The sequence below is a fragment of the Xenopus tropicalis genome, chromosome 5, assembly GCF_000004195.4.
Source record: "Xenopus tropicalis strain Nigerian chromosome 5, UCB_Xtro_10.0, whole genome shotgun sequence".
In the NCBI taxonomy this organism is placed as follows: domain Eukaryota; kingdom Metazoa; phylum Chordata; class Amphibia; order Anura; family Pipidae; genus Xenopus; species Xenopus tropicalis.
This window is the reverse complement of record NC_030681.2, coordinates 117,592,919-117,612,213: the sequence shown is the minus strand read 5'-3', so window position 1 is coordinate 117,612,213 and position 19,295 is coordinate 117,592,919. Positions and strand designations below refer to the sequence as shown.

Here is a 19,295-nt window from a genome sequence, read left to right as displayed (position 1 = left end):
GTCTGTAGTGTTGCTCTGTCTTACTCAGACATTCCCAACTACTAAATGCCAGAAAATACCCTGCCACAGACAATACTGAGAATTGCATCTGCTTGAACACATAGAGACCGTTATCAGTAAATGATCAGCATTGTCTATTTTTGTAGCTGTGACAAGACTGCTACTAGTAGTTCCGTGTTCACCATAGGGGCTGATGGGATATATATACATATATATATATATATATATATCCTCCAACCGAGTCGCACTCCGTTAATATAAAAATAAATCTTTATTGGTAATTGTTTAAAAAAAGTTCCATAAGAGCAATCGGGAAATTTGTACCCCCTTTCTCAAGCGCAGCAGCGTGGCCATCTCACATATTCCAAAGCACATTTGTTTATCGCTCCGTGCATAAGAAGAAGATGGAAGTGACGTAGCGGGTCACCATGGAAACCGAACACACAAAGGGGCGTATTTATTATGCTGTGTAATACTAATTCGCCGAAAAAACGGAGTAAAAAGCTGTGTAAAATAAATGGAAAAGATCGCCATCTGAACGCCGGATGTAAGAAAAAACACGTAAAACATTTACGCCGATTTTACGTAATTTTGATGGCATTTTTACACGGCGAAGCCTGGCGATGTGTGGCAAATTTTCTCGCAGTTTTTTACACAGCATAATAAATATGCCCCAAAGTGTTCAGCTTACATGGAAGCCAGTACACCAAAAACGTCAGAACTACTTCTGTATTAGCTAAACTGATAATAACGCAAAAACTTCAAAGACATAAGTCATAAGTGAAGCAGATTTGGCAGAATGTACACAGATATCTGATATTTGCATTATTATCAGTTTTGCTAATATAGTAGTAGTTCTGACGTTTTTGGTGTACCGGCTTCCATGTAAGCTGAACATGGTCCTCCGTCCGCACCTTTTGAATCTCCCACGACACCGCCATCTTCTTTCTTCTCATCCTGGCTTCTGGATCGCCGCCCCCGCAATAAAAAAAAACCTTTAGACCAATTGGCGGCGGGACCTGCGCTGCCCTTCTGGCTTCAGTGCGCGATGACGCTCAGAAACAAGGGCATGGATGCAAGGATTTCATTCTTTAGCCTGACGTTAGCCTGCTCCTGCTTTGACTGACAGGCTTAGCAGAGACAGTCGGGTTTGTCTCACTGTCTGGTCCAGGATCTTAGGAAGCATTTATTTAGAAAACAAGGGTTTTCTGGAAAAAAATGGTCCACATGATTTATAGGTATGTTTGGAGGTAGGATCATTTAATGAAAAATATTATTTTGCTGTCAGTATCACTTTAAGTAGAGAGCTGTCCTATGCACCCAGATTCGGCCCTGGGCAGAAATGCTGCATGCATGAGAGCTGAGGGCCACACTCTTGCACCCCTTACTGCTCTTGCACTTATGCCTGAGGGAATTTTAGATGTCCCTACTGTGTTTTTTGACTGTTATGTTTTTGGTTATATAACAATATTGACAGCTGGCAAATTGTATTGGTATAGCAAACTTCGGTTTTAAGATATATTCTAACCTTTCAAGTGATCCACCGGTCTCCCTTCCCCGACGTGTCGCAGGTGGGGGTCAGAAGGTGTTGGGGGCTCCTGGGGGGGGGTGTGAAGGCGGTGAAGGTGGTGGGGGGCATTGAGGCATGCAGGGGCCCCTGAAGCAGAAGCCCAAGTGGGTCCTGCACCCCCCAGTCTGACCCTGGAGGTGTATACAGGTAAAGTAGATTTTTTGAAGCTAAAAGGTTTTTTCACCTCTGCCAACCAGCCCTAGCACCAATCAACTGTTACTGTGCAATGTACGAATGTTTTTCTGACTGCACTGCATGATTATGTATGAAAATCTCATTGTTATAGAGGATTCTCCTGCTGATGCAGTGCATCATTTCTTGCTTGCTCTAACCTTCACTTGCCCTGGACACATTGACACCAATTGCTATAATTCATAAGTGCCATCGGGCACAGTAAAGCACAACCAAGGGAACATTTTCACCCCACCAGTCTGGTTGCATAGAGATGAGCAAATAGATCTGTGCAGACTGCAGATTGTTATGCACTGTAGTGGTAATAAAAGCAAAAGCATCTGCCATTCCATAGAAACAGTCTAATTTCAGTGCAGTGCAGAAAGTAGTAAAATAGAAAATGTAATGCCTCTGACATTGCTGGTTTCTACAACTTAGGCATCTGGTTTCCAAATGCAGAGATAGAGGAAGGCAGTGCTCTTATATCATGACATCTTTGGTAAGGTCAGAATAAAAAAAGAAAAGCTTCCAAAATTCCCCACTGTCTGTATGTGAGCAATGAAACAGCACAGGTGCAGATCTGTTTAATGCAAGGTGTGGGTAGCACACCTTAAAGGAACAGTAACACCAAAAAATTAAAATGCTTCAAAAAAATTTAAACTGTAATGTACTGCTGGCCTACACTGTTAAAAGTTGTGTGTTTGCTTCAGAAAGACCACTATAGTTTATATAAATTCCCTGCTATGTAGCCATTGAGGCAGCCATTCAAAAGGAGAAAAGGCACAGGTTACATAGCAGTGAACAAATAAACTCTGTAGCATACAATGGTGTTTTATCTGTTATCTGCTATGTAACCTGTGCCTTTTCTCCTTTTTTCCAGCTTTAATGGCTGCCCCCCGTTCTAATCATTCCTATGTGATTATTAGAAGCATATTTATCAAAGGGTGAAAATTTGAGTTCACCAGTTGATAAATATGCTTCTTAAAATCCCATAGTAATGAATACAATGTGGGTGAGTTTTTATGTACTAAGCTCTAAAGATTTTGATAAATCTGCTTCTTGTTGTTCTTGGATAGCTATGACACTGCTATTATTGTGGAAAGGGTGATGATACATGGAGCAATGTAATTATAGAGTTTAGTAGAAGTTTAGTATAGAATAGTAGATTTATATGGCTCGTCTTATCACCAGTCTTCATTTTGTTAGTGCGGAATTAAAGGGAATTTATTATGGGATGATCAAGAGTAAATATATTTTTTCCACAGCAGTATATTTATGTATAATGAAATGTATTTTAACAAAGTAAATTATCATTTATATAATGCATTTTTTTTTTTTACATATGGGTTCCTCCATGACTTATGAAGTGATATGTTCAAAGCCGTGGTGGCTGTAGTTCTCACTAATACTTACCTACCCTGCAGGCTAACTGGCGCTTACAGGGATAAATTGTTCTGCTGCCTATCTTTGGCACTATTCTGGTGCTTCTAGGCACTTACACAATACTATGCATCCCTTTGAATGAACCCTGGCCAAATTGCAAAATACCTGTCATTGTAATAAATGCGCACACACACACTCACAGATGATAGCCTGGGAATGTACAGTATTTATTGTTATTATTTTATTAAAATTTGTTTACTTAGATATAACCAATGTAAATGTATATTATATAGCAAAATAAGAATACTATATAATCAACACATGAGAGATCTCCTAAAAGCAGCTGTGCAAAGAGTAAAGATTTTGGATACAAATAGGTGGGGATGAATATGGAATGTGTAAAATTTACAATAATTAATAGAGGTATTCATTTAACAAAATTTTGATTATTTGAGGAGTTATATTGCAAGGATTAGCCCTACATGTTTATTCTTCTGTACCTGATAAATGAGTAGAACCATGCAGAAAAGAATGCATGCTTTTTACTGTTTATTAACAGTACAAGTGGTTTCTACAACTGCAAAGGCAGTTTGCAAAGTGCAAGTTCAGGGCAGGTTGCCATGTTTTTTACCCACAAGGCAACACTATCCCCATAATTCCAGTGCCATTTTAATTTTCGAGTGGGAGTTGTGTCTGACACAGTTGGGATGCCGTCATTTTCACCATAAAATGACGCTTGCCCTTGAGCTTATTCTCAAGGCACAGGAGCACTGTATCTGTTTTCTAGTCACAACAGCCGCTGTGATTACCTAAAGTTTCCACCAGTTGGTGGTGGCTTCAAAGTTCCCCTATATGAGTTGATTCACTTGAGCAAAACTCATAACAGAAGGCAAGGCAAGGTCCCTGGTAAGGCTTCACCTTGAGTATGCAGTGCAGTTTTGGGCTCCAGTCCTTAAGAAGGATATTAGTGAGCTGGAGAGAGTACAGAGGTTACAACTAAACTGGTAAAGGGGATGGAAGATTTAAGCTATGAGGTTAGACTGTCGAGGTTGGGCTTGTTTTCTCTGGAAGAAAAGTACTCTGTATGTTATTGGGGATGTTATTTTTTCCCATAAGAACGATCAATGAACCAGAGGCCACCCCTTTAGATTAGAGGAACAGAACTTCATTTGAAGCAGCGTTGGTGGTTTTACACGGTGAGGGCAGTGAGGTTGGGGAATGCCCTTCCTAGTGATGTTGTAATGGCAGATTCTGTTAATGCCTTTAAGAGGGGCCTGGATGAGTTCTTGAACAAGCATAGTATCCAAGGCTGTTGTGATACTAATATCTACAGTTAGTATTAATGTTTGTATATACAGTATAGTTTATAAATGTGAGTGTATAGATAGGTCAGTATAGGTTTGTGTGTGTTGGGTTTACTTAGAAGGGTTGAACTTGATATACTCAACCCTTCAACCCTATGTAACTATTTAATAACAGCAGCAACAAGGAGCAGCTTTATGACGAACAAGGAGTGGCTTTGCGTGTAAGTACCAAAATGGTAATTTTCTGTGAAACAACCAAAGCACAATCGCAGCTGCTCTCAGCACTCATAGATGAGCCCTATTGAATCTTCCTCTTATAAAGATCTCCAGCTTATGGGTTTCCAGTAGCTTAAGCCTTATTTTTGAGCACACCCAGACAGCTTTCAGGAACCTAAGTCAGTAGTGCAATGCCTCCTGGATGTCATATCAATGTTCTGCAACCAGCCAAGCTTGCAGTGACACAGCAGTACTCATATAGTGTTGGCATTTTGCACAGAAGTACACTCTTGTGTTGACAGATTTAAAATGACAAATGTTTCAAATGTGTTTCATTTATCTTTGAAGGCAGCATGTTCACTGTTATTGCTGTGCTTTTGTAACTTATTTTGTGATAATTTTTATGGTGTAGTTATTATTAAATTACAATGTGTGCATTGCAAATAATTTATTTAAACATTTAAAATGTTATTCTTGAACCATCAAATATATTTTTGTTGTTGTGTTGTAATATTGGTGTGTGCTTGATTCTGAGCTTTCAAAAGGAGACAGCAAGTCACAATGCAACTGCTTTCAGATAAGCTATTGTTGCCTGCACATCATTTTGCTGATTGGGGGGGGGGGGTATGGCAGGGGGTGATATCATTTGAACTTGTCGTGCAGCAGTAGAAATTGAAATTTATCAAAGCCCAGGTCACATGACTAAGGCACCCTGGAAACTAAGAATATGTCTAACCCCAAGTTTCAAACTTAAATATTAAAAAAATGTTCTTTTGAAAAAATAATTTAATGCAGGATTCTGCTGGAGGGATGCAGTTTGTAAAAAATGTCCCTGTGATAGAATCCCTTTAATGTTATATGTGCACTCATTTTTAGCTTGTGCTTATACAGTAGTTGCTCCCATTTCTTTTCTTGATATATAACATCTGGCTACACACAGCTTTGCCCCATTTAGTAGTCTGAATTCCTTTTAGACAGCTTGCGTTAAAAATTTACTGCCATTCCCATTTCTTATGTATATATTTGGATAACTTATATGTGAGCCACTGTCTAACCATCCTAATATACAGCTAGTGTGCTTTTTTTGGCCTGACTTTACATGTTCAGCTTTTTTTCTTTAGTTTAGCAGTCCTCTTAAAAAAAAAAAAATAAATAATTCTAAAAACATTGTCTGCATTTCTGAACAATATTCAAGACTGCAAGACTCCTCCAATATAGGTTTTAAAATCTTATCAATAATAATAAAAGTTTAGATGTAAACATTTTGCCTGTTTTGTTCTTAAGACAGTGCTTCTGTGCATGTTCATCACTCCAAAGTAAAGGCACTACCAGCGAGGGAGCAAGTCCCATTTGTCATGTGTATATTTAACAGTTAGCTCATTAAGAAGCTAAATAAGAAACATACACTATTTAACCTTAGGATGCATGGTTGCTGCATAACTACAGCTACCAGTATACTACAACAAAGGCACAAGTCATTACACTGTACATAGCCAGTCTGGGTAATCTGCTTGCCATTACTTTGTTAGGATGAGCAACATTCCTTTTAAATGCAGCAAGCACATCTAAAACTTTTCTTTCAGTGTCACTCACACCTGTCCACAGGTATGCAAGCATCAGCTGAGCCACTCTCAGGGAAATCTCCAGGTGGCATTTCTTAACCTTAAACAACCCTTGGCAGTTACTAAGGGAACAGTAAGATACCAGTAGCCTGCAGTGGTAATCAAACAGATATTGACTTACTGACATAGTTGGTGATACACACCTTTGCATTTAGGCTTTCTACAATGTTAGCAGCAATGTTAGCTGGTTGGTTGGGTCATTCTGCAGAAAGTAGTTAGGTCCCCTTTAGAATTAAAACTTTGTTTTAGATTGTAAGCTTTAAGAGCACAGTCTGTATTACTTCCTTTCCATTATTATTATAATTATTATCACATATTCATATCATTATCACTCCATCATACCATGCAGGGCTGTATAACAGAAGGGTGTATACATCACACATATTTAATATACTGACAAATAGTAAAGCTGGCTATACACAGACAGATAATAGCTGCCAACTCAACCCCCTTACTCAGGGATCCCCAACCTTTTATACCCGTGAGCCACATTTAAATGGAAAAAGCGTTGGGGAGCAACACAAGCATGAAAAAAAGTGTTTAATGGTGTGCCCATTAAAGCTATAACTGGCTACTTAATAGCCCCCATGTGGACTGGCAGCCTACACAAGGCTCTGTTTGGCATTATACATGTTTTTTATGCAACAAAAACTTGCCTCCAAGTCAATAAGCCAAAAATAAGAACCCGCTTCAAGGCTACTGGGAGCAACATCCAAGGGGTTGGTGAGCAACATGTTGCCCTTACTGATTGGCTACCTGACCAATATCTTATAAAAGAATTGGCCAGATACTGTCTGTCAGATTGGTTTGAAAATCCTGTTGGCCAAAAGTGGGGATCTTTAAGTGTATGGCCATCTTGAGTTTTGTGACTGCATTCTAGCAAAGCGCGTAAATAGAATTTTAAATTGACTCTTAGTGAGTGCAGTTACAGGAAAAAAATGACGGAAAATTTGTAACATTTTGTACTTTTTTAGCCTTGTTTTTGATTATATCTACCAAACTGATGGAAACTACAAGACCATGTGCTAATTTTTTTCTTTTTTCATGCAAAGTAACATTTTACAAGCTATTACGTTCCACTGATTAACAACAGACTTGACGTTAGATTTTATGTTACACAGTTTTTTTTTTTTTTAAATGTCTGTTTTAATGTGACAATGAAGATAAGCAAATTATATTTTCAATTTAATACAGAAAGCAGTAATTTGACTTTCTGCATGCCCATATATTTATATGTATATTTCTATACCAATTAGCATTATTTTATCAATTAGCAACTCATTTTCGGTTAAATCAGTCTATGTCAGTCTATGTCAGGTTGCAGTGTTTTGTGTCTGATAGTTTCCTTCGCATTGCTTAGTCTTAACTTTATAGAGCTTTTCCTCTTTAAATATCATATTTTTAAGAAGTCTGTTTGATTCCTATCATTATTAAAGAGAAAACAGCAGCCAAAGAAAATGCAATAAATTGAGTAAACACAACTGATATCTACTATTTGTGTTAAAGTCATTTGACTCACCTCATATCTTTTAAATATATCTGGACAAGTGTGCAACTAAGCTTTTTGGATATTAATAAGAAAATAATTTAATTTATTATTTAGAGAGCAAAATTAATTTTCTTATATTAGTTCTGAAGTCAACAATGTTTGGTGAATATAATCCTTGCACAAAAATATGTCTTCTGGCATGCACTCAGTAACAGGAAAATAAATAATGTGTGGTGGTGGATTCAATAGGGACCTCACATTACCTAACATACTGTCCATTACATTCAAAATAAGATACTCCCATATTTGTGTATCATCCTTGTTGAACCACACCCCCCTGCAGTCTGATACACATATACACATTCCTACGTTAATATCCATGAACTGATTATTTCATGCAAACACACAGGGGACACTGCTATGGATGATGCTCCATCTCATGGTCTACAGTGCAAACATTTAGTTTTTTTACAAATGAGCTCCTTCAATATATTATTTTCCCAATTTAATCTTCTTTTTTCATTCCTTTATTTTTAATTTTGACTTCTTTAATCCGATAACCCCAAACAAGCTCCTTTTAGCTGGCTGACACTAACCAACAGTTAAATTTTTTTTTTTTTTTTTCTAAATGATCATTTGTTTTTATTAGCATATCAACTGAATAGTTGAAACCATAATGTTCAATAGATCTGAGAAAGGCAAAAGAAAGCTCAGTTTGACCGTAAGTCAAGTGAGATGTACAGCTGAAGATACATTACATACCTTTTCAACAAGTAAACCAGGTTTCTGTCTTGATCAGTAACTATAAAAGAAGGACATGTAAAATCTTTATAAAGGCCAAAGGCCTGGCTACTGTTTCCCTTTTTGCCATAAATCTATTTAGACTTGATTTCTATGGCATGTATTTACTTTATGGAAACCATGCCTAGGTAATTTTAAATCAAGTGAGTCTTTATCAAATGTGCCAAAATACAGTATAATGTTATCAATATTGTTAGCAAAGACAGTTAAGAATTTGTATGGTGGAACTGAACATCATTTTGTAGCATGCATCTCTAATATGCATGCTACATATGTTTAGAGCAGTGCTGTCCAACTTCTACGGTGCCGAGGGCCGAAATTTCTCTAGCATACATGGTGGAGGGCCGCTAATGGAAGCCAGTTTTGACCACTCCCCTTTTTGAAACCACACCCACTTCAAACCACACCCATTTTATCACAATGGTGGTAGCACAGCAAAATCCCAAATGCTTGGTCCTTACTGTGGGGATATCAACCATCATTCATATGTGAAAGAATTATGTCATATTAAGATATACCCTTAAATTCCATATGCCTCCTCCTCCCCTGTGGATAGCAGAGCAACCCCCAGTACATAATTACACACCTTTGGGACCATTTAATGGCTATTTCCAACTGCTAACAAACTCCCACAACAAACCCCTGCCAGGTTCACCTCCCACAAGCAGCATTGGGCAAGCAGAGTATGGCACACACAGGCAGCACTCTGCCTGTCCTATGCTGTCTGTGTGTGCCATACTCTGCCTGTCCTAACCTGCCTGTGTGTGCCATACTCTGCCTGCCCTACCCTGACTGTGTGTGCCATACTCTGCCTGCCCTACCCTTCCTGTGTGTGCCATACTCTGCCTGCCCTACCCTTACTGTGTGTGCCATACTCTGCCTGCCCTACCCTTACTGTGTGTGCCATACTCTGCCTGCCCTACCCTTCCTGTGTGTGCCATACTCTGCCTGCCCTATGCTGCCTGTGTGTGTCATACTCTGCCTGCCCTACCCTACCTGTGTGCCATACCCACCCTGACCTATGCTGCCTGTGTGTGCCATACTCTACCTGCCCTATGCTGGCTGTATGTGCCACACTCTGCCTACAGTACCTATGTCTGAGGTGTGAAGAAGTGAACAATGGGAGTGACTACAGTCTGAGCCTGAGGTGTGAACACTGCAGGGGTTTAACAATGCAGAAACTAAAAGGTGTGAAAAACATAGGGGATTACATTTTTAAACAATACAGAGGGATTACAGCCTGAATCTGAGGTGAGAACCATGCAGGGGGGCAGTTAATCTCAGTACTGATACCATTTAATGCTTACTCAAAGGTAAGCCATCAAAGCAGCCAGACAGGTGGGGGGCCACACAGAGGGGGGTCGCGGGCCGCCAGTTGGACAGCACTGGTTTAGAGAATACTTGATATTCTGAAGTGTGTGGATTATCCAAACTCATTTCTAGCTAGCTCTCAATTATAGCTAATATCATGGTAATGATTGTGATAAACGGAACCTGGTGCTCTATAATAATTAATTTCCTTGAGTCCTCAGTATACAGGTTGTGGAAACAATTACTTTTAATTTTTTTTCAAAATTATACTACAGAGTCTGGTTTAAAATGTAGCTTATTTCTATGCCCACTGACATACTATGGGGGGGTAACACAGGGTTTCACTCGTTAAACTCCATGAGCTCTGCTGGAACACATGTAACATTAGTACTGAAACCTGAGTTCTTATTAGTGTTGGAGAGTGTGATGAGCTTTCTAACGAAGTTAAAAAGATAATACTCAGACTATTTGAATTGTCCAAAAGTGAAAAGAGAGGTCCTGATGGCGGGGTTTGCCACTTCTGTTGTTGAGCTGGGTGTAGGACTAGAGAGGGGGGCTACCCAACGTGTCACCCAAAACAAAAGTTTATTAGTATTGTTATACAGCATAGCTATAATTAGCCATTAGTCTATCTGCTGGCTTTTACTTTATATTACACAGGGTACTAGTTAGTTTGAATGTTATTGAAATTTCATGTATTTTTTAGATGTATTTATCTACTGAAGCTGTGTGTTAATCACTAATCTTGTATAAACTAAACGGAAATTGAACAATTTAAACAGTTTTATTTGGAATCTGTACCCTGGCTTGGCAAGACTAAGAGTATTCTGAATATGTCTGTGGGCCATTTGTAAATGACAATAAATGAAAGGCCATGCAGTGTACAACATGCATTGAGAATAACTGCTGGATTTTGCCATTAATTAAAATAATGCAAGGCCAGAACTTTAGTAATCAAATGTCTGATTCTCTCAGTGTGCATACATACTTTTATTTCTTGTGCTCGCTCTTGTACCTCAAAGCTTTATTTTTTAATCAGCTAAGCAATAAATGTTCCATTTTTGGTTGGTTGCCATAAAAACCTTGTGCAAATTTTGCATCTTTTATATTTTTAAAATGCAGTGCCAGGTGTTTTCTTCATTTTCATTGATAATATTTGTCTTTAAATGGTGTGGAGTTCTACACAAGAGAAATCTCACATGACTATGTTTGGCCCAGGCCAGACTGCACTAATAATATATTTTAGTAATATAACTGAGGTAATATTCCATAAAATATTATTAGAATGCACAGTATAATGGACCCCCATACTATGGAAAGTGCTAAATTGTACCAGCTTAGTGGGACTCTGTATATGGAGGTACAAAACATATCGGATAAAAGCAGTGTACCAAGAACCTGGATTCCGTTGGCAATCATATATATCAGATAATTATATACTTAGGGGTATATTTATCATGCTATGTAAAAAGTAGAGTAAAGCATTACTGGTGATGTTGCCCAGGGCAACCAATCAGCAATTAGATGTCAACAGTTACAAAACCAAAGCAAAGCATCTGATTGGTTGCTATGAGCAACAGCAATGTTTCACTCCACTTTTTACACAGCATGATAAATATACCCCATAATGTAAAGGTTAGGTCTTGCAGTAGCTTTAGTGCTTTTCATTGATATCTTAGCCTGTGTGTCCAAGAAAAACCCTGCAATGTCAATGTGGTGGCTATAAGGTTGAAAACTTCTTGTGACGTTTCACAATTCCACAATTCACATATGTTCTGTGAGAAAGATGCTGAACCTTTTTTATATTTTGCATTGATAAAGACTGATCCAAACATTGATTTTTTAATTGTAATGATTGAATTAGTAGAGCACATACTATGAAGGTTAACACCCCCGTTAATATACTTGCAAAAACGCATAGCTACTAAATAGCATTTCATGAGAAATATGGATTTAGACAAAAAGTATCCTATTTGCCCGTGCTTTGCATCTTTTGAACTTTTATATATGTGTTACACAGATTTTCTCATTCTGTAATATGTATCATTGATGTAACCATATAGTATATGTGCTGTAGGGGGGGGATCTCTTATTGTCCTAAGGAAGGTCACTGCTGCTGGTAGGGAATATTTATTGAAATCCAAGGCTTCGGTCACATAAAGTGACCTTCCTTATGGACAAGAAATTAAGTATTAATTATACAACTATGCAGCAATATTACAGTGACTGAATATGTTAAAATATTGTTGTGTGTGTGTGCGTGCCTGCGTGCATGTGTGTGTGTGTTTGCATGCAAGCAAACATAAGACTATGCAAAAGCACAGTTTATTAGAAGTCTTTTGTAGTATAGAAATCAAAGCCTGAAAGAAATTGCTCTCGAGCACTAAGCTATAAACTAGAATTAGTTCTTCATTTTAATTGATCTGACAGAGTTGATGGATTTATTGAAGTCGCTGAAAACTCTGAAAACTAACCTTAGAAATCAATACAAGCACAATGCAAGTGACTTATATGTGCTAAACATATCTAATCAGAGAACTTTAACTTGTCGATGCTGAACTGTCACCCCCAGAATTCCCTTGAAGCTCTGGGTGTGAATACAGGGTGTCCCATGTATTTGTGAAGCTGATTTCAGTCAGGCTAAGATTCATTACGAAACTGTTAATTTAGTTTTTTTCATTGTCTTTCGCCTCAGTTGTAAAATGTGTCATCCAAATAGGGCGGATGCACTCACGTGGTTCAGCTTCTGGCAAGGTGTCACCATTTTGTGGTGAAGCAATGGAAACTGTTAAAAGTAAGATGCCATTTTAGAACAAGGAGCCCAAAGGTGTAGAGATAATGGCTTGCATATGACAGAGCTAGTAGCAGCATGTTGTTAGTATATACAGCTACCTTCTGGCAGCAGAACAGCGTGCTACAGTTTATTGTATTACTGGAATCAAAAAGCCTATTTACTATTTAACTCCAGTATCCCCTGGGGAAGGCAGAAGCATGGACAGATATCCTTTTTAGGGTGTTTGCTATATTTCTCTTCGTGGTATGGATTTTTTTTTTTTTTTTAAATGAGTGGATAGAGAGAGCTTTTGTTCATATTTTCGCTGGTCTGTGGTATATTGACAAAGTGTCTGCTGGATGAAGGGAATACTTTTACAGTTTAAAGACGAGTGCAGATTTGTGTGAGAAGGCAGCCCTGCTTATAGTTTTAAAGGAAGTGAATCTGATAGGTCAGAAGAATGTACCATTTATAAACACCCCTCCTCTCCTTTTATATTCATGTGTGAGATGCAGCAGGCTGAATGCAGGCTGTGCACAAGGCAGAACAGGCAGCACAGGGGAAGAGTCAGCTCGGAACAGTGATCTGCAGTTTTAGGGCTTGCCTCTCTGCTCACTTACTCTCCCCTGTGCTTCTGCGTTGCCTTTTTATGAGGGCTGTCGCTGGAACATAACATGGTTTAACCCACTGACTGCATGCTGCATGTTGGGTAAATTCAAACCCACATGCGGAGCCCGGTGCAGAGGAATTATTTACATCTGATGGATATTTTCTCTGCTTATTGCATAGTAATGAACCCCTGACAGGAGCAACCTTTCATAAGACAGCCCACATTACTGGCTTCCTGCCCAGAATATTGCTGCAACACTATCTGTGATTGGTTATCTTCCTATCATGCATTGCTTCACAAGGGAAACTGCCCCCTTTTTTTAATAAATCTACGATGGCTGGCTGCAATATGCTACTCTGTAAGTATTTGGCATGGTGAGAAATCGGCAAGCTTGGTATCACGTGGGACGGGGATAAAGTAGGCGACAGAAGTGAAGTGCTGCTTGGTAAATTTAAACATGTTTGTTTTTTCTACAGGTTGGTACTAAGAAGTGCCTTTCCTGACGTCTCTGCTGCTTGGAACCGCTTGTAGAGCAGCCTCTGCTTTTGCCTTGCTTGCTGCCAGCTAGACTGCGACGAGAGCACATCCACCCTTCTCATCTAGCACAGACAACCCCCTATTTCTGCTCTTAATCAAGAGAAAGCCCTATGCATCATGCTGTTATTATTGTAGCAAAAGAGGAACGATTGCTGAAAGTTATTTGCTGTCAGAGAGACAGAGAAGATAGAGTGAAAGGGAGTGAAAGAGGGAGAGAGAGAGAGCAAAGCCTTGATTATTGTCCTACTCTGCTGCATCTCTCTATGCCAAACTAATCAATACCGATTGCACCGCAAAACCCAATTGCCAATTCAGCTGTGTGGAGATTACCTTTCTGACAACTTTACTGAGAGCAGCTTGGAAATTCTGTGTCAGCAGAGGGTCTGCCACGTTTGTATGCTTGCAATTCGGGCTCGAAATTGGAACTCTAAATGGGTTGCTGAGAGTTTTAGAATAAGCTCCAGGCCGTAGCTTTTTTTTCCGTTTCTTTTTTTTAATGATAGCTGGATGATCACACCTTTTCAAAATACTTTGTCTTTATTATTTATTAGGTTGTTTCCAAAGAGGGATAGTGGGACTGTATGTGGATACGGAGTGTACAGTCTTACCATTTAAAGGCAAAAAGAGACGGTTGGATATACTTCCACCTGCTTTATTGAGTATTTGTAACTACCTGTAAATTTTTAAGTATGGCTGTCAGTGTTGCACCGATACGGGACACTAAATGGCTAACGCTGGAAGTGTGTAGGGAGTTCCAAAGGGGGACGTGTTCACGGCCAGACACAGAATGTAAATTTGCACATCCATCGAAAAGCTGCCAAGTTGAAAATGGACGGGTAATCGCCTGCTTTGATTCCCTGAAAGTGAGTAAACATTCTATTTGCTTTAAGAATAAACGTAAAGTACTGCAACAGTGGCAAACAAAAAACTTCATTCAGACCGTGAAATGAACACAGTTACTGTTACTGACATTAAAATGTTTTCTTTTCTTTCATTTTCCGTAGCGTAGGGTTGCCAACATTTAGGCTTTGGCATTAATTGTTGTAATAAATTGGTATCAGTGGTTATAATGGGGTAGGTATACCAAGATTTCTGCTTTGGTATCAATGGCTATAATAGGGTTGGCTTACCAACATATCTGCTTAGTATGAATGACTATTATACCTAAAGTTTTATTAAATAAACTTCAACACAACTCCATTTTTTAATTAATGTTCTCTATTTTAGTAATTTTATTATAAGCATAAATGGTTTAAAGATTTTCTAAGGTTCTAATTCACAATTCTCTCTAAATGAGTCGTAATACTGGAAATCCATCTTACTGCCATCCATCTTACTTACTATAATAATATAATATTAACTAAGAAACTTGAGGCCTTGTCATCTGAAAGCATGATATGAAAAACTATTTTGTCGGAAAACCTAAACAAAAAGCTAGTAGCTAGTATGTTAAAGCAGTATTAAATACATGAGGAGGTGAGTGAGGTTAAATACAAAGTATTAAGTGGTTGTGAACACTACTAGGCCATGGGACCTTATGGCCTTTCCTGTGGTCTTATACCTGAAGTGTGAAGGGGTCATTTTGCAGTCTCACATGCAGTGGTAGAGGGATATGGATAGACAGAAAGAGATGTCTTGAAAAACAACTAGGCATGGCTGGGACTCTGACAGAACCAGTAGGCTACTAAAGTATTGGTGCATCCTGAACTGTAACTCCCAGGGATGCTAGTATATGTAACCCATTAACAGCTAAAGTGATACTCTAGAAGTGCCTTAGATAATATATGAAGAATATAATTTTTATTATTTACATAGATTTCTGCTGGCTGACAACAGGCTAGATAATAGCCAAAGAGCCAACTATGCTGTTACCTTACATAGACAGTCTGACTTTATTTAACTGAGACCCAAATGCTCAGCAGATCCTAAATGTGCTAAAATATGCAAACTAATAGAAACCTAAATAAATAAATAAATACCTAATAGTGAGTATGTCAGGAATTGTGTGTGACTAAACTGAATGCTGCTCAGATAATACTAGTCCCCATCCATTATGGCGAGGAGCAGTTGTAATAATGTGCATGCCAACCCTAGAAGTTTTGACTGTCCATGCCCTATAGTTACCTCAAACTTTATTTGCTTGAAGGATTACAAACTACAGCTGCATTCAACAATTTTCTGAAGATGATGGTAGCTGTAGTTGAACATCCCTAAAAACTTCCTAGGGTAACAGGGTTTTTGATTGACAAAATAATACTATAGTCTATTCTTTTGGGGTTTATTGTTCCTGCTACAAGCATAAATCTAATTGACATTTAGCTATACAACATTAATTTTTATAAATAAACATTTCTTTTTTAATGTTTTGTTTAAGGTTAATGCAACTTCTGCATTCGTGTGGCCATATTTTTTAAAAAATACATTACAAACAATTTAATTAGAAGAATACATCAATACATCTTGTGAATGCATTTATATAAAGAGAACTTCCTCTGGGTTCATTATGGGATACTGCTGAACATTAGTGTTTAAGTGGGAGACAGGGGCAGTGCAAGTTTGTAAGGCCAACTATTTTTAGAACAGCAGAAAGGCAACATCAGTATTTTCAAAGGAGACCCCATGAAATGGCATTACCCTTCAGCTGTGCTTCTCAGATTTTGGCCAAAGTCCCAGGAGTCTTCTACTAAGTACAGCAGAATTTCTTACTGCTGGATGAATGTAAAGGGCAAATATTTAAAACAGCCAGAACAGTATTTATGAGTACAATTCCTCTTTATCAATAGGATGTTTGCCAAAACAGGCACTCAGCTCATGCCCGTGGCACAAGTGGGTTGTACATAGTGCAGCTTGAGTTGTATTTCCTCTGAAATATGTTAATATGTCTTGTGTGCTAGGTTTTACACATGACTGAGCATGAAGAGGAAACAACCAACAGTATGCATTACTTTCTCATTTAGCATGTTCAGTGTCAGAGGCTCTGACTACATACAAATCTTATTTATTATGAATTTCTACCAACTCTGTATGCTGGAACCTATATCTGATTTCTTATTGTATATATTTTTATATTTGTACTGTATTGCCTACTTTAAGTTGCTTGCTTAAAACAAATTGTGTTATCTTATTTGTATATATATATATTTTTTTTTAAATTAACTTTCAATCTTTCAACCAAAATCTACATTCCATTTTGAATATTTTGCTAGTGGTTTTTTAAATCTAATGGCATAGCATGCATTTATATGGAATGCAACTACGAGAAATATTCAATTTTTTCCATCTTTATTAGATTTTATAGGTTCCTTCCTTCATCTGGGCCAAAGAGGCTGAAGCTGCATAAAATGCAGCAAAACTTAAAGAGGATGAAAACCCAAAAATATAGTGTTGTTTAAGAAAAAACGTAAGAACATGCTATTCTAGGCAACAGTCTACATTAAAAATTTTCAGTGGTTTTAAAGTTATTTGTAGAAATAATTGCAATGGAAAGCATAATTGTATATCCCTTTTTTCCAGTGCTGGTGTGAAATAACGTAGCAGACATCAGCCTTGCATGTTTTTTCACATGTATCTGACTTTTGCTACATTGTTTCAAAAAATCAACCACCAGGACAGCCAGATACTGGTTTCAATAAAAGCACAAAATATTTGTAATGAATGTATATATAAGTTGCTTGGAATTATAACTCTTTTATAAAATGTTATTTTTGGGTTTACATCCCCTTTCAGTGCATCTATAAACGCTATTTGAGACAATTTACAATTAGACTATATTTTTTATTAATTGTGATTTTTTTAAATTATTTAGCTTTTTGTACAGAAGCTCTCCAGTTTGAAATATCAGTAGCTATCTAGTTGCTAGGGTCTAATTTAACCTAGCATCCAGGCAGTAGTTTCAAAGAGAGAAGGAATACAAGTAGGAGAAGGACAGAATATAAAGATGAGGAATAAAAACTAACAGTAATATACAAAATTGTAGCCCCACAGAGCAATAGTTTTTCAGGTGTTGGGGTCAGTGACCACCATTTGAAAGTTGGAGTCTGAAAAGGAAGGCAAATAATTCAAAAACTATATAAAATAAAAAAATGAGACCAATTGAAAAGTTGCTAAGAATAGTTCATTCTATAACATACTAAATGTTAACCTGAGGGTAAACCACCTCTTTAAGAGGTTCAAAAATTTGTATATAAGGAACGACTGTATATAACATTTGAACATTATTGGCTATAATACATTATATCAGTTTGGAAATAGATCTGTCATTGCTTTGTCACATTCTTACATATAATTTATGATAGAAAGTGCAGTGAGTAAAAGTAAGCATGTATGAATTTACATCACAATTTAAGTGACAGGTATCTAAAAATATGATAAAATGGAACCTCGTGCCAATGGCACTTTCATTCTTAATCGGTAGGTAACTTATAGACACAATTGTAAGTAACTAATCCTTCTTACTTATACGATTGCTGCTGTAACAGTCCAGATTTACAGCAGCCCTATGGTTGTATATATCTACTTTACCAGACTTGTCCCCATACCTCCCTGTAAATTAGAGTCTTTATGCGGCCCTTTTTTACTGAAAAAACTTTAACTCGTTCTAAGAATTGGTGCTTTAATTGGCTACCCTATCTACTTTAAAGTCAGTTGAATATTGACACAATGAACCAAACTTTTAGGATATTTACTTCAGATATACAAAGGATACAATGGGAAATCTACCGTTGCTCTCACTTTTATCTTTTTTTTTTTTTTCTTTTTTAGCAAAAAATACTATGGGGGGGATTCCTTGCCTTTTATAGCCATTTCTTTTAGTTCTTGGTATAAATTCATTGTAATAGAGGTCTTTCTCAACCGCGAGTTTGTACTTTTGAATCCAGGATGTTACACTGTGTAAAGAGTGTGTTAGATTTGAAATAATGTGTGTGAATCATCAACAGACACTTGTTTCTCCCTTTAATGCTTTTTCAGTGCACTGAAGGCTAATTCATGGCTTGGTTGCTCAGAGTTGGAGTCAGGTTGCAGTCCATGCCCCATGAGTGCAGGATGGAAAAAAGTGAAGTAACCCAAAGGAAAAAAAAATCAGAATAAAGTCCTCTTTCACAACTGCTGCCCTCTTGGAATAGCTCATAGTGCACTGTGGGAAATCTAGTTGTTCTGCATGTCATTGATTAAACACCAAGTTTTTAGCACAACATTTACAGAGTGCAGTGGCAGCAACTTAAATGACAGTGCTAGATATTAAACAGTGGCATGCTTACACAGTTGTGGGATTTAACTGCTTAGTTGCCAAATGTCATAGAATATACTGTACTGGAAAAGGACCAGGCTGCTAAATTATAAACCGCTGGGGTTTTTAGGTCTAGCGTATGGGAAATTTGTGTGCTGCAGCTGGCACTTCAAAAGAATTATATGGTGTATTGTTATGATTCCAAATGAGTAACTTGTGTATTTTTAAAGTATATTGCCATATTTGGTACCCTCTTAAAAAGCCCCTTCTGCAATTCAAGT

The 19,295-nt window shown here is 37.8% G+C and overlaps 1 protein-coding gene across 18 annotated transcripts in view; it reads left to right on the top strand.

The window, feature by feature from the left end:
* mbnl1 (muscleblind like splicing regulator 1) overlaps nt 1–19,295 on the top strand; it is a 124,342-nt gene that overhangs the window by 14,413 nt on the left and 90,634 nt on the right. For 15 of the 18 annotated variants that reach the window (XM_004914451.4, XM_004914452.4, XM_004914446.4 and 12 more), the window contains exon 2: nt 13,727–14,650. The exons of 2 other annotated variants lie outside the window; for them this stretch is intronic. In XM_004914451.4, the coding sequence (XP_004914508.1) occupies nt 14,477–14,650 (174 nt within the window). In that variant the 5' untranslated portion in view covers nt 13,727–14,476. Of the gene's footprint in view, nt 1–13,183; nt 13,609–13,726; nt 14,651–19,295 lie in introns of those variants that run through there. One more of the 18 variants, XM_004914447.4, reaches the window with a different exon arrangement.